Source organism: Sycon ciliatum, chromosome 5, assembly GCF_964019385.1.
Source record: "Sycon ciliatum chromosome 5, ocSycCili1.1, whole genome shotgun sequence".
Classification (NCBI taxonomy): Eukaryota; Metazoa; Porifera; class Calcarea; order Leucosolenida; family Sycettidae; genus Sycon; species Sycon ciliatum.
The window spans coordinates 10793055-10813877 of record NC_088647.1 but is presented as its reverse complement, the minus strand read 5'-3'; the positions used below and the strand labels follow the sequence as shown (position 1 = coordinate 10813877).

Here is a 20823-nt window from a genome sequence, read left to right as displayed (position 1 = left end):
CATGTGTGCATAAGACAGTCGATTCTTTATAGCCGAAGTTCGTTAACAGAAATGCACTCACACTATGCAAGGAGCAAGTCATGACTGGAAAGTGGCCCATATGCCATGACAGCATGAGTGCACTTGGTTTACATGCTGCCCTACACGATTTGGTTCGTTATAATATAAACGAAAACTGCAATTTCAAATTTGGACTTCACAGAGAATTTCAAAGTTTTTTTAGGAAATTAGAGGCCACATGCCACGTACTGCTCTTTTCTCTCCCAAACTCAACACTTGCAAGCCAGATAGAAAGAATAAATCCGATCAGTCACATCACCGGGACTCGAACCAGGGTTTACACTTGCAAGCCAGATATGAAAGAAAGAAAAAGTCATCAGTCACATCACCGGGACTCGAACCAGGGTTTCGTTAAATTAATTTTCATATCTGGCTTGCAAGTGTTGAGTCTGGGAGAGAAAAGAGCAGTACAGTAGAGTCGCGCGCTGAAGAACGCAGAGCCCAAGAACGTCCAGCCTGAAATTCTAAGAACACCACAGCCTAAAGCTAAGAACGGCGGTGTTGGTTTTCTGGCAGCTTGTGGAATACATATGATCCAGTACGGATTGTTTCTAAGAACGTGGTATAAGAACGCAGCCAGATTGCAGAAAAAATAAGAACGTCCCAGGCTAACCCCTTGGAAACAACGTTCTTGGGCGCGCGACTCTACTGTACGTGGCATGTGGCCTCTAATTTCCTAATAAACGAAAACTGTTCGCTATAAAAAAGTATAAAGGGTCAATTTGGTATGTGTTGAAACAGGGACATGGACAAGGGTTCGCTATATCACGAAATTTGCTATATGCGAGTTTGTTATAAGTGGAATCGAATGTAATTATTTATTATGGATTATGGTCCGACCTACTTGTCCAAGAGTACTCTTGCTTGTACTTATTGTCATTACCATTATCTTCTACTACAAGTACCGTAGATGACAATGAGGACTATGTACCTACACTGTACACGGGCTACATGTACAGCTGGTCAAGTACAGTGTAAGTCGTTAGTTGAAGAATGCAAGAGTAAATCTACTCAATGCGAATGCAGGAGCAGCTGTTTACATGAACACAATGGCTACATGTACAGCTGGTCAAGTACAGTGTAACACAATGCAGGAGCAGCTGTTTACATGAACACATCATCATCATTGACATTTTTAAATGTCAATAAAATAGTCATTACGGTACATTGGGTATGATTGCAAAGACGAGGGTCGAGGACTCTTGAGGTGATCGTTTGGCAGCATGTTACAATGATGAATATCCCGGTTCTAACTTATGTACTCTTGCTTGTTGATGCTCAGTCTGGTAGGAAAGTCGAGGTAAGATCAGCTGCTCTTGCTAAGACCAAACAGAGAACAAACAAGTCAATGCGAGGTACTCTTGCCAGGACCATGCATTCCCATTAAATCCTCAGCATTTCAAACTTGTTGAATTGAAATAATTATGGAAAACAGTGGGGCACAAGTAACTTCTAATTGTTGAGTTTGCAATCTATGAAAATACATCTCCCTGAAACCATGACGTGCTCTTGCTGCAACCAAAACGCAAGAGTATAATAACGGCATAACCCACAGGGAGTTATGCACTCTTGCCAAAGCTGAACTCCACAATGTAGAGTCGGGCTCAGTCAGGTCCAGTGCCATGCATGCACCTATCGCACACAGACAAAAGAAACGATTGTGGTGCTCTAGGCACTGAAAACCACAGCAGTGTACCTTGAGCTGCAAATCCTTGAGCTGCGGACCGTCTTGAAGTACACGTTGAAGATGTGCCATGATTGATGTAGAGAAAAGAACAGTGATAAGAAAATAGAGTGAAAGGGTTGGCAGAAATATATAAAATGCCATAGCAGCCGGAGTAGTACTATTATAGTCTATAGACACCAGGGAGTGCTAGGCTTTCTTAATTCTAGTTTCTGGTACACCCTGATAGAAAAATAAGCACAGCACAGCTGAAGAAGAAAAGTAAGCACATGAAAATACAAACAGGCAGATGTACCCTAATGGTCAAAATCAATGTGCGTCCTCACGCAATACATATAACTATATCCAAAGACGCAAGCGCTAGATCTGGACAGACTACATGTACTATGCAAAACAACATTTTAATGTCTGGAATATTGAATGGTGAGAACTTCACTGTCATGAAAACTACTTTTAAGGTGAAGTATAAAAAGTAATGAAGAAACCGATTGGCAAGCCTTGGAAAGACAAAAAAACACCTCGGAGAAATTTCTAAAACTCAAAGTACTGTACATGTATATGCAGTGCCTGTTGGCACCGTGCTATAAATAATAACTATGAGAATATTGTGGGTGTAAGTAAACTTATGATCTAATATGCAACCAGACACACATCAATACGTATCAACTCCAATGAGTAATCGTAACTATAGTAAGTTAGTATTTGCACACACTGTCAGCAGTCCGGTGACTGCTAACAGTTACTCAAATAATAAGAAAATATGTTTAAAAATGTCTCTAGTTCACCAAAGTGGGAATGACACTCTAATGCAGGCAAGGCGCGAATATCAACACACAGTGGTCACCGATGATGCCACTTGCAAGGTTTTCAGGTTTACATAATGCATGCGGGAGATTTGGTAGCAGATCAGGGAGTAAACGGATAACGCAGAAGTATTTGTCGAGCTGGTGCGAAGATGCTACTCCCACACCTAGTTTCAGGTGTTACCATCATGTGCCATTGCTTGTCTGATGGCAATCCATTGTCGCAGTATCAGCATCACTCGTCTTTGAGGAGGGACTGCTGACAACGGATGCATGACAAGTGATGCCATTGGCAGTAGCTGATGCTGTCGTGATGGGCACTGGAGTAACTACAGGCAGAATGCAGGCGGCTGATTCAGCAGTAGATCGGGGAGAATCAATGGGTAACGCAGAAGTATTTGTCGAGCTAGCATAGGATGGCTCATCAACAAAGATATCGCTGCCACTCTTAGTTTCAGGTGTTGTCACTGTTGGTACTGCCGTTGTCGACATTGGTACTGCCATTGTGGATGTTGGTACTGCTGTTGTCGATGCCGGTACTGCTGTTGTGGATGCTGGCACGGCTGTTGTCGATGCCGGTACTGCTGCTGTCGATGCTGGTACTGCCGCTGTCGGTGGTAGTACTGCCGCTGTCGATGTTGGTTCAGCCTTTGTCGACGCTGATACAGCCTTTGCCGATGCCGGTACTCCGGCTGTCGATGGTGGTACTGCTGTTGTCGATGCTGGTACTGCTGCTGTCGATGGTAGTACTGCCGCTGTCAATGGTAGTACTGCTGTTGTCGATGGTGGTCCAGCCTTTGTTGATGCTGATATTTCCGTCGACGTTGGTACTGCCGCTCTTGATGGTGGTACTGTCGCTGTCGATGCTGGTACTGCCGCTATCAATGGTGGTATAGCCGCTGTCGATGCTGGTACTGCCATTGTCGATGATAGTACTGCTGTTGTCGATGTTGGTTCAGCCTTTGTCGATGGTGGTACTGCGGCTTTCGACGTTGGTACTGCCGCTATCGATGGTGATACTTCCCCTGTCGACGTTGGTACTGCTGTTGTCGATGCTGGTACTGCCGTTGTCGATGCTGGTACTGCCGCTGCCGATGCTGATACTGTCGTTGTCGATGGTAGTACTGCTGTTGTCGATGTTGGTACTGCGGCTGTTGATGGTGGTACTTCCCCAGTCGACATTGGTACTGCTGTCGTCGATGCTGGTACGGCCATTGCCGATGTTGGTTCAGCCGTTGTCGATGTTGGTACTTCTGCTGTCGACGTTGGTACTGCTGTTGGTGACGTAGCTGTGATCGTTGACGGTTGAGCTGGCATAGTTGTAGTGGATGTACATGTATGGCTGCTGCTTTTATCGTCAGACTTAGCTGCAACGGCAGTGACATTACTTCTCCGAGTGCAATCGGTCGATGCAATATCAGCATCAATCGTCTTCGAGGATGTGCCACTAACAACCGATGCATGGCAAGTGATGCTATTGGTAGTAGCTGGCGCTGTTGTGACAGGCATTCGAGTAGCTCCATTGCTGGTAGGTTTGCATACTTCATCCCTGTCTTGATCCGTTGGCAATTTAGATGCATGTACTAGCTCAGGAGTTGCATCACAATCAACAACAGAAATCTGTGGTGAACTGGATGCAACTGGTTGAAAGTGCTGCAAGTGCTTCAAATCCACATCCACAACAGACGAACTCACGGATGGAAGCTCACATGGCAGCGGAGAGTGGCTTGACACAGACCCGTCATCAGACACAGAGAGCGGCTTTGAACTGGTTGAAGTACGATCTTCGCTGCATTTATAAGATCGTTTGAGGTACATGAGGAACTCCTCACCTTCATACTCCAGAAGGCTGGGCATGCTGAGGCTAGGTGAAAGCGGTCGCAAAATAACCAGCGGGTTGTGAGGCGCTGATACAGCAGAGGAGTTTCCATTCTGATCGGAGTGCATGTCAACTAGCTTCATCTCTCGCCTTTCATTGCTGACCTTACGCACCTGTGTGACATTCTCATGAGAGTAAGTACGGACCAGCTGACACAGTGCACTCTCCCGGTGACGCAATCGAATCGGCAGAGCAGTGGGTCCTTCCTGGAGCTGCTGTTCGGCCAGATCAAGAGATTTGATATTCTGGCTGATCTTGCGATCAAAGTTCTGCTCAATACCAAAGGATGATAGCTGAGAATAGTGTCCCATTCCTGGAAAATTGGAGTGCTGTAATACATTGGCCCGACTGAGCACAGCCATTTTGCGCTTAAGTGGCCGATGACGAGGTGAAGTAGCACCAGTATCAGCAGAGCCAGGAGGCACAGCACCAGTAGCCGCAGGAGCACTTTCACCACCAAGCATTAGGCCGCTGAAAGGACAGGTGAGGCCAGTGGCACCATCTGACTGAACACCTTTGGAGAGAGCAGTAGCAAAGGTGCAAGGACTACTTGACGGCGGGGTTTGGTCAAGGAGAACAGCTGTGACAACTTGGTCTTGCTCAACATGAGTCGCAGGATCGGAGTGAATGACACATTGCTGGGGCTGAAAAGCTGCCTCTGGAACAGTCCTTGCACCCGCTCCATCATGTAGATGCGGGATGTCATCACAGCTTTCTGCACCATCTGGATTGTCAGTATCAGTCGTGAAACCTATGACCTCATCATATTCTTCAAAGTCGTCATCATCACCCGAGTCCATCAAGTCACGGTCATGGCCACCCTCAACAGGCGCGGTGCACTCGTGTTCACACATTCGGCATACATACCGCTCATTGGGAACTTGTGGCAGGTCTGGTTCTTCAAAGAATGCACTCTCGGTGAGCTCGGGGCAGTCTTCAACGGACACTTTCTTATCATCAGGACGCTGTTCGATTAGAAAGTAGGTCTGAATGTCCGGCGAGACTCCTTTCATCTGCACCATTGGCACACGCTTGACAAAGCCAAACTCTCTGCAACGCTTGATGTAACTACAGTGAGACACAGACAAATGAATACATATGGGCGTTAGGAAAAGATAGCGTATAAGCAAATGTGGACACACCCACAAACGATGAACCCAAGTGCAAGAAGCTAGGTAGCAGAGCAGATGGGCTAATGACACAAACCACCCAGTATAACACCACCATCATCACTAAATGATAGCAAGTCACAAGAAAGTGGGTGCAATTCTATCACACACACACACACACACACACGCGCGCGCACACACACATGCCAAATGTTCTGAATCAAGTTGCTATGAAATATATTATTCGCACATATGTATATATTATACAGGACAGACATGTATGGCACCAATGGTGTCCGTAACTGAAAGGCTCCACTTCGCAGTACAAGTTTATCTCAACAACAGTGATTTAACTGCAAATTCTGCAATACGTACTACCTCCGACAAGCGAAACTTGGCGCGTTTTTTGTTTTTGATTTTTTTGTGTTGGTACCACAACTTCACAAGGCTGTGACTCAAAGAGGCACTCGTAGATCAACGACCTACTTGTAGCTCCATGCAACCGGTTGCAGGAAGCCAAGCGACGAGCTGTTGAGTGGCACATGGCTCAGAGGCAAGCCAGTCTCTCGTGTACCAGCAAAACAGTGCGCTCGTCCCTTCTGCGAAGAAGAATCGTCGTGCTTTCGCGTTGTAATGGAAAACCAAGGAGTTCTCTCTCTCCACTTGGTCACTCCGCCAGCACAGAGTCCATACGTCCATCCCAAACAATCCTAGCGTCTTTCAATAGCCACCAGAGCGATGCGACTCTGGTGGCTAAGGAAAATCGCCGGGAATTGCTACAGGCAATTATTTTGGGCAGTTGGCGAGAATACCCGGCAAAACAGTTCGAGTCCAGGCGCTTGTGGAGGTGTTGGACAGTTCTTACCACGTCAACCTGGATAGTGAGGGGTGGCGGCGGAAACGACTACCCTCGACACCGTAGCTCGAGCACAGCACACAGGAGCGACATCGAGATTTTCAGAGCGATTACAACAGAAGTACTTGCTGCAACAGAATCCGCTCTAGTCGCACTTTGGTCTCAAAACAGGAACAATTCCTCTCCAGACGAAACTGCGATCTCTGAATCAGAGGAGAGTGATTGAGCCGAACAGATGTCTCTAATGTCCTTATTGAGCAATACAAAGTTGAATTTTGGTGAGTCAATCCTTAGTTTTGATTGTAAAGTGAGAGTTATTTCTAGTATTTGAAGTAAAAAAAACGCGCCAAGTTTCGCTTGTCGGAGGTAGTATGTCCTACTTACTTAATTCTGCAATACGTATGTCCTACTTACTTAATTCTGCAATACGTATGTCCTACTTACTTATACGTGCTCTGCGTGATGTGGATCTTGCCAGCCTCTCCTGTACTCTCAGTTCTGCTTGCAATATTGACATTGTTTCCGAAGAGGCAGTAGCGTGGCATACGTTGTCCAACAACTCCAGCCATGACTGTGCCCGAGTGAATTCCAACACGGATCTGCAGATTTACAGGCGTCCACACACACATGCACACACACGCACACACACACACACACACACACACACACACACACACACACACACACAAACACACACACATATAACATTATTACAAATATAGCACCTGTGCAGGCACTAACAATACATTCACAGAAGTACAGAGTTGACGACCATATCTTTCTTTCGGCCCAAGTAATTTATAGCCGATGTACTGTTGCAGCGCCTTAGACACATACAGAGAGGGAGAGAGAGAGGCAAAAAGACTGTCTTAGCTATGGCTCAGAGTCTCATGGATACCGCGATCATCGGACAGCACTGACTGTAATGTACAATGGACGTGATTGATATAAGCTGCAGGTGTGAATGGCGTTGTGCGAACGAATATGTGCGAACAGCACCCAACTGCTTGTGAGCTACAAGTAGTACTTGAAGGCGTTGCACGACCTAAAATCGCTAAAATACGACTTAAATTGCTGTTTTCTGTGAAAGCCTGAAAGAATGTTTGGACACACACACGTATCACTTGCCAGTTGGACGCACAAACGTTTGGACATGCCAATTAGAGCTTTAAAATAGTGGGGGCAGGGGAAACAATTATGAACTTTTATTCTTCTAAAGAGAATGATGAAACTACAATAGGATTTATATACTTGGAGAGAAAAAAAAACACACGAGGATACAAGAACCAAGAAAATAGCACAAACGTGGGAAAAATTGCACTGGTAATAAAAACTACACAGGTGAGAAATGATAGGAAATTCAGCAAGTGCAGTGTGACAATGTACATGCATGTGCAAGTGTGTGTGTGTGTGTGTGTGTGTGTGTGTGTGTGTGAGTGAGTGCGAATTTACTGGAAGAGTGTAAATGCGGTGACATTTTCTTTTTGTTTACAAAGATTTGGATCACGAATGCGAATGTAGACTGCTTCTAGAAATTTCAACTGCTTGAAACTACTTGCAGAGCGAACAACACTGAACCAAGAATCATCATAACTTTCACGACACACTGGGTTAGACAACAAATGCAATTTAATCGCCGATGTATTCTTCTTCTTCTCACCGCCTCCGCCTCCACTGGGTCTCTGACCACCACCGCCTTTCACACCATCGTCACCGTCCTCTTCATCATCGCTGCCACCTTCACCTGTCGTCGACTCTCCCAGCAACTGACCACCGGGTTCATCATTGTCGCTGCACACGTCGCTTCCATATTCCTCCTCCTGCTGCCGTCGCGTTCTCTTCCCGACCGGTCTTCCCAGCACCTGACAGCCGTCAACCCTTCCGATGGCATCATCCAGATCCGGAGAGTTTCGTTGCATCTCTCCAGTCATCTCTGCAAACCGAGCTGCCGCCAGCCGTTTGCTCCTTCTCAGCTTTGGCGTGTTGCATTTGTCTGCGTCCGGCGTACCGGTAATCGCTGATAATGGGGATGTGACACAGTGTTCATCTTCGTTTACATTAATGTTTGTTCTCGAGTTCTGCGTGCTGTGTTGGCTTTTCGGAGACACCGTTTGTGGAGCATAAGCCTCTGCCGGAACGGACAGTGGCTTCGGGTGCTTACGTGGTCTGCCACGCTTTGGTCGGGAGGACCTGGCCGCCTGTGACGATAATGAGAGTGGCACGTGTTGTTTTTCACTCCAAGTGTATAAATCCTATTGTAGTTTTATCATTCTCTTTAGTCACGAATTCCATTGATAATTGTGACAAGAAAACGTTTTATTCTTCTTCCGAGAATTTTGAAAACCTACGCACACTGTGACCCGAAACATAGAAAAAAGTATGTGTGGCCTTAAGCTGTGTTCCCAACTGGCGCGTGGACGCGGTACGCTTGCGGTTCATGCGTGCCCAAACGCGCGCTCAAGCTTTCACAAAAAAACAGCTATCCCAGTCGTATTTAGCGAGTGCGACACCTTCGAGTACTATTTTTTTGACCCCGCCAGTCAAAAGTGACTGGCATGTACGTTGATACGCGCCTGATACGCGCTGAAAATTCCAACATGTTGGAATTTCCATTTCGGCGCGTTTCCGTACGCTTGGCGCCCCAAAAGCCAGCAAAATACGCACAAACGCGTGGTTTCACGCGTACACGCGCCAGTTGTGAACACAGCTTAAGGCACAATCCTCAAATAATTACATGCTGCTGCGAATGCAAGTTGTTATTATTTCTGCTACTCAGTTTGCTATCATAGTATGTATTGCGCATGCCCGGATTTGATCATTGTTGTTGCTTCACTTAACCAAGAAACTTACTAGCCTCTGATCATTTGTGAGAGCATGAAAGCATGAGGCTACAAATTGCATGTATTATGTTAGTCTGTTAGGGGATATGACAATTTGACGACGAAGATGGGATACCGATATTTTGTTCAAAACAGAACCTTATAATTTTTTCTCTTACTCCTACCTCTCCTACAAACACACATGTGTGCTGACCATTGCATGACCATGTCCCACCTCACTGATGACGACGAAGATGGGATACCGATATTTTGTTCAAAACAGAACCTTATAATTTTTTCTCTTACTCCTACCTCTCCTACAAACACACATGTGTGCTGACCATTGCATGACCATGTCCCACCTCACTGATGGGGCGAACAGCACTTCACACCCCCCCCCCTCCATTACGAAAGTTTGTTTTGAAATTAAATTACTGTTGTTAGATGGTGCCTTAGCCCAGTGTAACCGATGGCTTCTTGGAGAGGACCACAAAATACAGTGTTCGTGAAGTACAAACAACCTACTCCAGCTCAACTGACGAGGGGTGAGATAGGAACCTTTTCTTGGGATTATTCTTGCTGTACGACAGTTCCCTTTCAAGCCTGGATTTACTAAGATTGACTCCAATGGCCTGCCTCAAGGTGACGAAACACAAGGCAACAGCTAAGAAGCCAGAGAGAACTAGAAAGTCATTTCTCATGCTGCTCGGTTTCATTAAGCACACTATGAGTTCATTTCCCTTCTCTCCGTTCCCGCAAATACTGTTTTAATCAGCGTGTAAGTGCATTCTTACCTCCAGAGGTTCACGGGTGTGTGGGCTCAAGACCTTCTTGGCTTCCGCTTGCATGTCCAATGCTTGACATGCAATTCGCTGAGCATGATCTTCGCACATCTCTGGTAAGCCGCCGACCACCATATATGCATCACCAATGGTTTCCACCTGTGATACAAAGCCAACAATTAAACATTTCGACCATTGGCAATAATGAGATGATGGTCAGGAAAGTAACGTGTGGCCGCACACACCCACCCAATCTCACTCTCTCCCTCACTCAAGTCACTGCTGGAATTTTTCAGCGTTCTCTGAATCTGGACCGATTCGTGATCAAATATTTTAGCGATCAGAGTTGACTGGTACTGTACATGCAAAATTTCGATTGGCAGGGGCAAAACTTGAGCAAAAACACTCCATTCGCTAAAATCGCTAAAAAATCACCAGGCGCTAAAATTAGCCGTTTTACAGTACATGTAGGCCATACAGTATTCGTAGTAGGAAGCCTTTTGTGCATAATCATTTGGCATCTCGCCCTGTTTGTTGCCAGATGTAATCTCATTCAAGTTTCTACGTTTTGTGCCACGCTCGTCATGGTTATAAGGTACAGTTAACCCTCATGCCACACAAGAGAGACGAGCCTGTGGGGTGTCGCAAGCGTTTATTCCAGCATGAATAATCATGAGCCTGTGATCGGTAATCAAGTATGACGTACATGTACTCAGTATGAGGTCATGATTATAAATGATGTACACATATCACGCATCAGAGAGGCAAGGACAGCAGAAGCGACCCGCGGGGTCCTGCGCCGTCGGAACGGCTACGTGTACTACTAGGTTGCTATGGCAGCGGAACACTAAATCTTAGTACACATGAATAGTTCAATGGTGCCGATGTGCGTGCACTATGCGGCGCCCATTGGCAGCACCCGTGCCTCCTGCCTTTTAAATGGTGCGGGAGGGTGGGAAACAATTTCTGCGGCGGGCAGGCACAACAAACAACTGGTGAATGTCTTTACTTGTTCCTGCCTTGCGAGGGTGGCCTTGGGTGAGCTTGCACCCAAGGCTGATAGGTGGCTTATACGGCATGCCGTACGCGCGTCGCGGTTGCAAATGCTTGCGTGGGGCCCCACGCAGGAGCCCGGCAGTGCGTACGACTTTTGCGGAGCTCGTATGAGACTTAGTCGGTTTTGGCGTGTCCGCGGACGGCATCTCCATGCGGGAGATGCGGCTCTGTGACATGTAGGTTAACTACGGTTTGCGCAACGCAAACCAACATTTAAAAGTGTTGGAAAGCCGCGTCACAGTGTGTCCTCAAGTCCGAATTGTGTGTTCAGAAGGATAGCGTTATTTATTTGAAGCTGGCCAATTAGAAGAGTGTTGTGCTGGTCTGGCCATGCCTGGCCATATTTTGTCACTGGCGTTTCGCATACTTCAGTACTTGACTTCCGTTTGCTTCCTATTCTTCGCGGTGTTGCCTTTCACACGCACAGTACCAGTGGCGTAGCTCGGGCAATATTTGTATGGATACTAGATATCTTTGGCCAACCAAGTCTAGATGTATTTGAGGTCCTTGATACAGATAACACATGTTATTCCACTAGAGGCTAGGCGAACTATCTGGCAGTTGCAATATACAATACAGAAGCGTGTAATTGATAGCAAAAGTTAGTACACTTTTCAATTTATATACAAACACAGCCTCTGTGCTACGCTTACGAGTCCACAATGGACGAAACAGTTCCGCCCACAGATTGAGTAAATTACAGGTTATGTATTATATGCAGCATCACAGCAACACAATTTGTTGCTATTATGCTGCATATAATACATGTATTTAAGACATGATACTGGTTCGGAGTGGTGCGAGCCGCGGCTTTCCGACTTCGATTTCGACTCCGGTTTTGCTAGTGCAAAATATGGGTGTGAATCCGCACTGCAACGGTGCTGCGCAGCACTGTTGCAGTGTGGTTCACACAGCGAATACGAACAGCGGTTCAAAGAAGTACAAGCCTATCATCAAGCCTCACAAATGATTATGTACATAGACTAGATGTCCTACAAGGCTACAATGCCATGTAAATCCTGCGAACTCTTCTTCAGTCAACAGTCGACTCCACGCGTGAAGTCAGTGCCTGTAGACTTATTATATGCATGAACTGGCAGCAGTCATGGTAGTACAGACTAGTCAGTGCATAGTCAGTGCATAGTCAGTGCATAGTCAGTGCATAGTCAGTGCATAGTCAGTGCATAGTCAGTGCATAGTCAGTGCATTTCGACATGTCCTGGCCAACCAAGTATGGATACTTGACTGCAAAGTATCCACTCTGGCTACGCGCCTGAGTACCTTGTTAGAAGGACGTGTCATCTTCGCAGTGTTAGATGTCATTTCTCACTCTTCAAACTTTAGAAAGTTCTCTACGAGAGAGCTTGGAAGCTCAGGGCCCTACGCTATGCTTTTTTGCCTAGCTCATCATGCATGACTTGTTATTAGAACTGATGGAAATGTTTTTTTTTCCATTGATTGGCTACATCATTGTATTGCAAAAACGTTTCAATCAGTTTGAATATGAGTTAGGCAAGATGAGCTAGGCAAAAAAGCATAGCGTAGGGCCCTGAGCGAAATAAATAAACTTTCTCTTTGCATTCGAATTTCGAGGGTAATACGACACCGTCTACCACCTTGATGACCTTGGCAAAAAAAGCAAAGGGATGTTATAAATTTTTCATTTCTCCTATTTTTTCAAGACATAACCTAGGATTCGAACCGCACTATTGCCCTGCATACATACTCATTCTTCCAAGTTGCTTCACGTTATGATCTTGCATTTGAAAGCCCTATTTGAATATTGTGGCCAGCTGTCTTTGATGGTACGGTACGGGACAGGTACGGGATAGCGCCAGGCATGCCGACAGCACAAACACACAAACACACGGAATTAAAGCTGTGTGGACCCTGGTTGGCGCCAGACGTTACTGAAGTAACGTCTTTTGCATAGCTACGGGAATAATAGTCGCTATGTCACCATTTGCTCATTGTACAACATAGTTCTCTGAGGAACGTTGTGCGAAAGCTAGTTCGAGGCATTTTTATCGTTCCTATATTATCGTCCATCTCATTTATTTCCATTATACTCGTAGTTCTTTCTTTGTCCATCGCCATTACCGCATGATTTTTTTGTGCCACATGACACACAGATTGCCCGGCTGCTGGAATAATCTTCAGCAGGGAAGTTGGGATAAGGGGAGTTTGAATGTCCATGTCTTAGTAGATGGTTTGTCACCACTCAGTACAGTGCACTCTTTCCAAACTGCACAAAACCAAGAACCAAGGGGTGAGTGGGTAAGTCTCACAACCACTGGCACAAGTGCCGAAAGCGACCCCATTAGCTGCATCCATGTACCCCTTGTGCCTGGCCACAAGTTCCCAGTTGACTGTGGGTAGCAGCACGGCTGGAAAAACCGCTCCCAGGCAGGACTTGAACCAGGAACCTCTCGTATCTCAATCATGGTCTTTGACCAACCCACTGTGCCTGCCTGGTTAAGTTACTGTTAACTCATCACTCTCAAGTTTGAACTTTGAACAGGATCAGATGGTGATGTGATCAACATACGATGCCAAAAGCGTGCACCACATATACCGTAATGTCGTATGTAAAAGCAGGGGCTTACGGCCGTATAAGCCGGGGTTCAAACCATGCGTCTATTCAAGTTATGCTTCTACGTCAAAATCTTCAGTCTACACTGTACAGTGCACATTGTCATGCATGTAGTGTGCACATACATGTACTTGCACGTATGCTTCTACTGGAAGTCAACAAATATTCGGCGCATATTTATTTTTGGCTATTTTCGGCCTGGTCATGTTTGGCCGAAAACTTGTTGCGGCCGAAATTTTGTTTTGCAAGGTTCAATGTGACAGTGTATACAGGCGGCAGCAGTACAGGCCGAAAATTTGATGCGGCTGAAATGGGTTTTAGCCCTGGAAGGACGAAATTTGAATGGGCCGAAAATTTGACATACAGTATTCAAATCGCGCTTCTGTGTCACGGCGCTCTTCAAAAAATCGGTTTTTATTCGAGTCATGCATTTATACGCGACACTACAGTATTAGTGAGGTTTCGCTCTACGTAATTATGTATGAAAATCCGTATGTAGTACGCGCCGGGGAGCGAGGGCAACTTTCATACGTAAATCTCTCTACGGGTTTCCGTAGGAAAGCTGTTCCTACGTTGGGTCCTCCGTAGGACTTTTTGAAATATTTTTCACATTTTCCAGATTTGTCCATGGCAACGTTCAAGCCGCGCGTAACACAACGTACACACACCGTACGTGCAAAATAAACGCGGTTTCTGTTCATGGTGCATGCGGTGGGCGGCAGCCAACGCGTCTCCAAAGCAACAACGCATGTTGAGCAGTTGTGGAGAAATCACGTAGAGCGAAACCCAACAGCTCTGATTTTTACGTATGAAAATTCCGTGCAGTTCCTACGTTATTTTCATACGTAATTCCGTAGAGCGAAACCTCCCTATTAACTATTATGATGCAATAAGCGTGCACCACATATTGCATCATAAAAAAGACGTCGGCGTGTAGTTCTGTGAGGAATCACTGACCTTCTCACGGAACATCAAGTCAGCGATACTGGAGTTGCACACCCAGGGTATGTACTGGTGGTATGTACTGTTGTTGATAACACCAACACTAACTAACCTTGTAGACCTTGTGTGCAGCCACAAGGTGGTCAAACCGCATGTAGACCTCATGCAGCATGCGCACGACCTGCAGCGGCTGTGCTTGGCCACATATGTTGGTGAAGCCCTTGATGTCGCTGAAGAGTATGGTGACCTTGTCGTAGTTCTCCACCGGGACTGCTTTGCCTTGCCGTAGCGCATTGGCGGCTGACTCCGGCAGAATGGAGTAGAGCAGACGATCAGTCAGCATCTTCTCACGCTTAAGATCACACTGTGCCTTTTTCAAGTTGTCAAGTAGCAACTCCATCTGCTGCATGAGGCGAAACTCAGCCACAGACGTCTGTGCTTGTAGAAGGAGATCACGTGTTGCATCGTGAATAGGGATATCACTCAGGTAGAGGCCACTGCGTTGCAATTGTGTCATACTGCTGATCCGCGGCGAGCAAAGGAACAGCATCACGTTGTGCGAGTAATCAAACAGCATTTGGCCTTTGAGGCGAATGGAGCCAGCTCTACTGTGTGGAAAAGCACGCCGCTTGGTCCGCAGGATGAATACTCCGTTGATGTGATTCAATATCAAATTGAACGAGAATGGCATGCGGGGCCGAACGACTTCAAACAGCTGATCCAAATGGATAGGATCCTTGTGCTCACGGTAGATAATCCGCTGCAGAGCGACGCCCATTTGAATAACTAAGAGCTCTTTGTCAAACACCATATGGAAGGGGAAAGCTCTACACAGTACAGATGGCGAAATCAGATTCTGATCAGGAAGACGTATGTCCTCTGAGCTTCCGAGAACGCTGATTTTACGTTGCCGGTTGTTGCTTCTCCCTGAAACCGAAGTAGGACGCGTGGTTTCTTCATTCTGACGAATGTGAATAGCGAACACAACTGGCTTGGCTTTTCTCAGCAGACTTTCGCTGTCAATTGTGCTGGTACAGCTAAGCATTGCACTGGAACTCGCCACTGACGAGTCATCAGGGAAAATGCCAACAACATCAGGGTTATCCTCGGGTTCCGGCACAACCTCCATGCTGATATTTACATGGTAGACTTCTCTGGCCACTGCCTTGACGATACCAGAAACAATGGGATAGAGGCCCTCACGGACAGAGTAGTAATACAGGTAGATAACATCCTTGCCACTGTCCGCACATCGGAATGACGGGGCTTGCATGCCTGAATACGCTGTGCCCAGGTGGTCGTGCAATGCATCCAGGTTGGCTAGGAAATCACTCAAGGTACTGCCGAGAATCCGAAGTAAATTATCGTAGCGATACTCCACTGTCCAACTAAAGAACTCCTTGCCAAACAGTTCAAGCAGTACATTAGCTGTCATCTCTGGGGTATACAAGCACACAAAACACAAGTGCATGCACACATTCATGCACAAGCACGCCCAAATGAATGCATCCACGCATATGCGCACACACAAGCATACATACCGCACACAAAGTAAGGACAAAGACAACAATGAAGAGATAACGCTCCAGATTAGCACACAAAGCAAAGAAGCCACAGGAAATTCCGAGGAGGCCGTTCGCACCATAATTATACTCTTCAAAATCGGTACATTGGTGACGTGAGCAGTAACAAAACAAGTCCTTATTACACACTGCACCTACAAAAAAGCAGTGGCTTTCTACGTGATCAAAGCAGTGTCAAAGCAGTGTCAAAAAGGCACCTAAGAGAGCGCGAGCAGTGCCAACTACATGATTTTGAAGAAAAATAGTGCAAGAGGCCTCATCGGTGGTTTCTGTGCGTTGTGTGCTAGTTTGTCTTCCTCCAATACAAAAATCTATATAGCTCCATAATGAATTGTCCAGAACTCGGAGATACACTGTGGAACTGCGTGCAACATGCAACGGGAAATTACTGAAAAATGTGCTGCACTTGCAAGCCGCAAAGGGCACACAGAACCCCACCCCATGAAGTCTCAAAGAGTGGGAACAAATGAGGAAATGCGAGAATTCTCGTATTTTGTACTCGTTCCATCGTGCGATTGAGTGATTGGTGTGCTCGCATGCTCTATTGAATGTCCTAGACAACAATATCCAAAACATGGTGAATTTCAGTACAATCATGTATAATGTATATGGAAGGATATTGGGTATGCCCGGGTTGCACTAGATCTGCCATTGGCAATCAAATTTGGTTGCACCAAGGGGCGGTCACTTATGACACATTACAATGTGCTCGTATATGCCCGACTATGTGTGCATGTGTATGTGCATGAGTGTGTGTGCGAACATGTCCATGTTTGTCCAGAGACCTGATGCATGACGAGTCTCTCTCTCTCTCTCTCTCTCTCTCTCTCTCTCTCTCTCTCCATCCTTCCACAACGAGACCATGTAAAATGTATGGCAGTGTGTGAATGTGTGTATGCATGTGCAAGTTGCTATGTCTAACATAGCTGTTCGCTGTCATCGCTTCCGCGATGGGCAGGTCTGAGGTGTGTGCCGTGTGTGTGCATGTGTGTGTGTGTGTGTGTGTGTGTGTGTGTGTGTGTGTGTGCGTGTGTGTGTGTGTGTGTGTGTGTGTGCATGGGTGAGTGTGTGTGTGTAGAGGTGATGGCAGGGTAGAGATCAAAAGCACCAGCACAGTGTGACATACGAAGTTCGGGCTTCTCCTTCTCCAGGACAGTGATAGAACTTCGAACGAGTTTGGTGAGCAAGGAATCCGGGTACATCTCATGCAGCTTAAATCCATGTTCAAGATCAGTTTCAGTGGCGTCCGTACTATTGCATGTTGACAAATAAGCAGAAGAGCACACGGGCATATCCGCGCGCAAGCACACATTACTATTCAGCCACTGGCAAAGGTGTCCTTTGTACGCTCTCAATTATAGGAGCTATTGCACCGAAGGGTAAAAACCAAGCACTGTACCAACCGTGCACCCAAAATGCATGGTGACTGAGAACACTCCCACCTGGCTGTTTACCATGGTTTTGTATGAAAGTTGTGGCTTAAACACACTTTCCGCAGAATTTCACAGGCATCTATTTGAGACCTGTGCCCACACGCGGCAGGCTATATGTGGCACATCTACACAGTATGGTAAGTCCTCTGTTCACACAGTGCTCAGTACTGAAAAGGCAGAGCTTCTTTACAAATATGGTAGAACGAGGCTGTCTCGCGACTCAAGTTTCCAGTTAAGCGATCACCGGGCAAAACCATTGCAATATTAAACGGGGGAAACGGTTTTTTTTAATAATAACTATATCGCAAAGGAAAGCAAGTGAAGTGATTAGCTGTGGAATAAACGACCAGGTAGGATTCACTGTGTTTGTCTGACTATTGTGCGAGGAAGATGGTGGGAACCACGCATACACATGCATGCATCCACACCTGTACACCCGTACACACGCTCACAACTACACACGCACACACACACACACGCACACACACACACACGCGCACACACGCGCACACACACGCGCACACACACACACACACACACACACACACACTCGCCTACATTGCACACCTAAGTCCTTCAAGCTCCACACTGACTGAATATCACTATTATCCATTTTTCATTCACACCATGTCTCTTCAAGTTCTTGAAAAGCGCGCCCAGGTTTTTCCTACGGTAATTTCTCAAAAGTGGCATTGGGTACGTTCTCAGCAACGTAACGTTAGCAGGCCAGTATCCAATGAGCGGGCTGTATAGATCCTCTCGGGGGTTAAATTGCTTGGATATGGCTCATGCCAAAACGAGCATGACTCGACAGCCTATCCGAAGGCTACAATCCTGCAGAAACCTGATAATAACATGCATATAAGTTGGTGGATCTCGAAAGGGGCTGCATGGTATGGATCTGCATGTGCATTTAATGGACTACACCACACCGGAAAGGATAAAACACGTAAGCAAGTAGGGTGCCCCATAGCTCCAAGAGTGCTCAATGCTGCATTGCACGTATAAGGCAGAGCTTTCCCTGAGTTTCAAGTGAAATCACGATCAACAGACCCAACATGAAACTCTGCGTCGAAACAAAGGATAATGTATATTTTTGGCATTGCCCAATGCCTCTCTAAGTAAAGGGCAAGCGGAAAAAGTAGTCGATGGCGAATAGAGTGAAAAAGGATTGCATGGGAAGATGACATGCTGGGGCAGGGTTTCAAATAATTCGTTCTTTGATTTACTTTTTTAAATAGTCCAAGTCTGCAAGACTATGTAATCTACTCTAGCTTTTTGAGAAACGTTCGACCTGCATGACTATAATTATTGCTAGTCTATGTAGACCGACATGTATCACTATGTACCTGTGTGCTGAGTTATGAGTAAATAATTGGGGACCTCACAGACACAAAATAGACACAGGGATACGGGTACGGGACAAAACGAAAACAATCATTCTCCACCGTACCGTCACGACCACACTTGAATACCACAAGACTTACAGAATTGCTGTCCAGATGGTATCTCCAAAGCGACTTTTGATCAGACGCTCCAGCGCCTTGAACATAAATCCATACTGGATTGAATAAGAAAATTTGATTTCGAATCCAAAGCGAGACAAGGACGCGCACGACCATCACACAGCCGTACGAAGTTTGCATCCATATTCAGCGAATTCGCGAAGGGGCCGCATGGAAGGAACACACAGATGTTCGGGAACAACAAGGAACAGAAAAGATATGGACACCGGACAGAAGAACACAGACAGGCGTCAACCCACAGCACGTAGGCATGCACATGCACAAGTGCCCAAACTAAACATCCGATATTGGTTGATGGATGCATCCATTTCAGCACAAATCCAGGATGACCAGACAGACACGTACACGTGGGAGTAAATCCACTAACCATGATCAGGCAGCTCAAGTGGGCACAATAACCTCACAGAGCACAGAAGAGGACTCCAGGACATTCCGCTTCCTCTCCAGCTGAAGCAACATGCAGACTGCGTGTCAGCGAGTTTTTTCTCTTTGGTGAGCACGTTCAATAGGACACACAACTCTTTACTATTTTTTGGTTTTGACCAAGCACGAAACTGCACTGACACGGACGACTAGCACAGAATTCAGCGAGCATCAGACGAACAGTTTTTTCATGTCCGAGATCTCCTTTGACTTGAAGGCCTTTTGCAAGGACAGATAAATCGGTGGTAGTGACAGGTATGATGGAATAGAACGCAAAAGACGCGCTGTCCACTGCATGCAGTCAGATCAGCTGTGCCTATTGAACCAAGATATTGTCCGAAAATGCAGATAAGTCTGTCAGATCGGGCCTAGGGGGGGATACGAACTCAAATTTGGGCTAAGCCAAGTTACTAATAGTTAGTAGTAGTAGTTAATTACTAATCTTTGTGTTGGACTAACAAGGGTGTGGGAAAGAACTACAATGCACAAGTAACTTGTGCATGTGAAGCTACAAACAAAGTAGTACATGTACAACATAAACTCGCTCAGATAATCCAAAATCCATCATTAGACATTAGCACTGCATGCACTCGGGAACACGCATGATTTTACTGACGCGTGACCATCTGGTGACTGGTACATGGTACGCGCGTACGCGGTGACGGTGCACCGGTACGCGCGGTGAGCATTTAAAAAAAATTGGATTGGTATGTACGCATGTGTCCAGTCTACATACCGTATTATCTCTTATAGCTATGTTTCGCGTCGTCCGCACGCATACGTTTTGATTTTTTTTGGAAAAAAATAAAAAAAATGAACATGCACAGTGAATGTACGATCGTGCGAGTCATAAGTAGACCCAGGTGCTCGAAGTCCGTACATGGTATCCTAAGTTCGTACGCCCATAATTTCATGTTCTGTTATTGTATTCGACTCAAATATTTTATGGAGGGGACAGTGTGGTATGTTCTCCTCGCGTAGCAATTTTCAGGGATCTACGATAAGCAGAAGTCCCATACCACGCGAGTGGGTTTTCGAGTGTCCATACGAAATACAAATTGGGTTACATTTCATGCAAAAATCAACTTTGCCAAGACCGATTTCGAACGGACACAGGGTCAAACAGACCTTCACTCAATCATCAAGAGCCAGCTTAGAGCTGACAATGGCCAGAGGAGAAGAATTTACAGAGAACCACCAATCCTTGCAGAAAGGTTGACACTCCTGGCATCTCCACCACTGTTTTCCCGCGGGTTTCACAGCGCAGCTGCTTCT

At 46.1% G+C, this 20823-nt stretch overlaps 1 protein-coding gene across 1 annotated transcript; it reads right to left on the bottom strand.

Moving 5' to 3' along the window:
- Positions 1 to 1718: 1718 nt before the first annotated feature.
- On the bottom strand, positions 1719 to 20045 carry LOC135817583 (uncharacterized). The gene is made up of 7 exons (XM_065330801.1): positions 19493 to 20045; positions 19087 to 19160; positions 17293 to 17417; positions 14696 to 16020; positions 10005 to 10151; positions 6836 to 6990; positions 1719 to 5494 (listed from the first exon to the last, which is right to left on the bottom strand). Exons 1-7 carry the CDS (start codon positions 19493 to 19495, stop codon positions 2734 to 2736), a joined length of 4590 nt encoding a protein of 1529 aa, XP_065186873.1. The 5' UTR covers positions 19496 to 20045; the 3' UTR covers positions 1719 to 2733.
- Between the last annotated feature and the right edge of the window lie 778 nt (positions 20046 to 20823).

Coding starts and splice junctions, on each gene's coding strand:
- LOC135817583 (XM_065330801.1), bottom strand. Junction 16,021..17,292: donor GAAGGAGAAGCCCGAACTTC/GTATGTCACACT, acceptor TGTATACCCCAG/AGATGACAGCTAATGTACTG. Junction 10,152..14,695: donor CTGCACACAAGGTCTACAAG/GTTAGTTAGTGT, acceptor TTTGTATCACAG/GTGGAAACCATTGGTGATGC.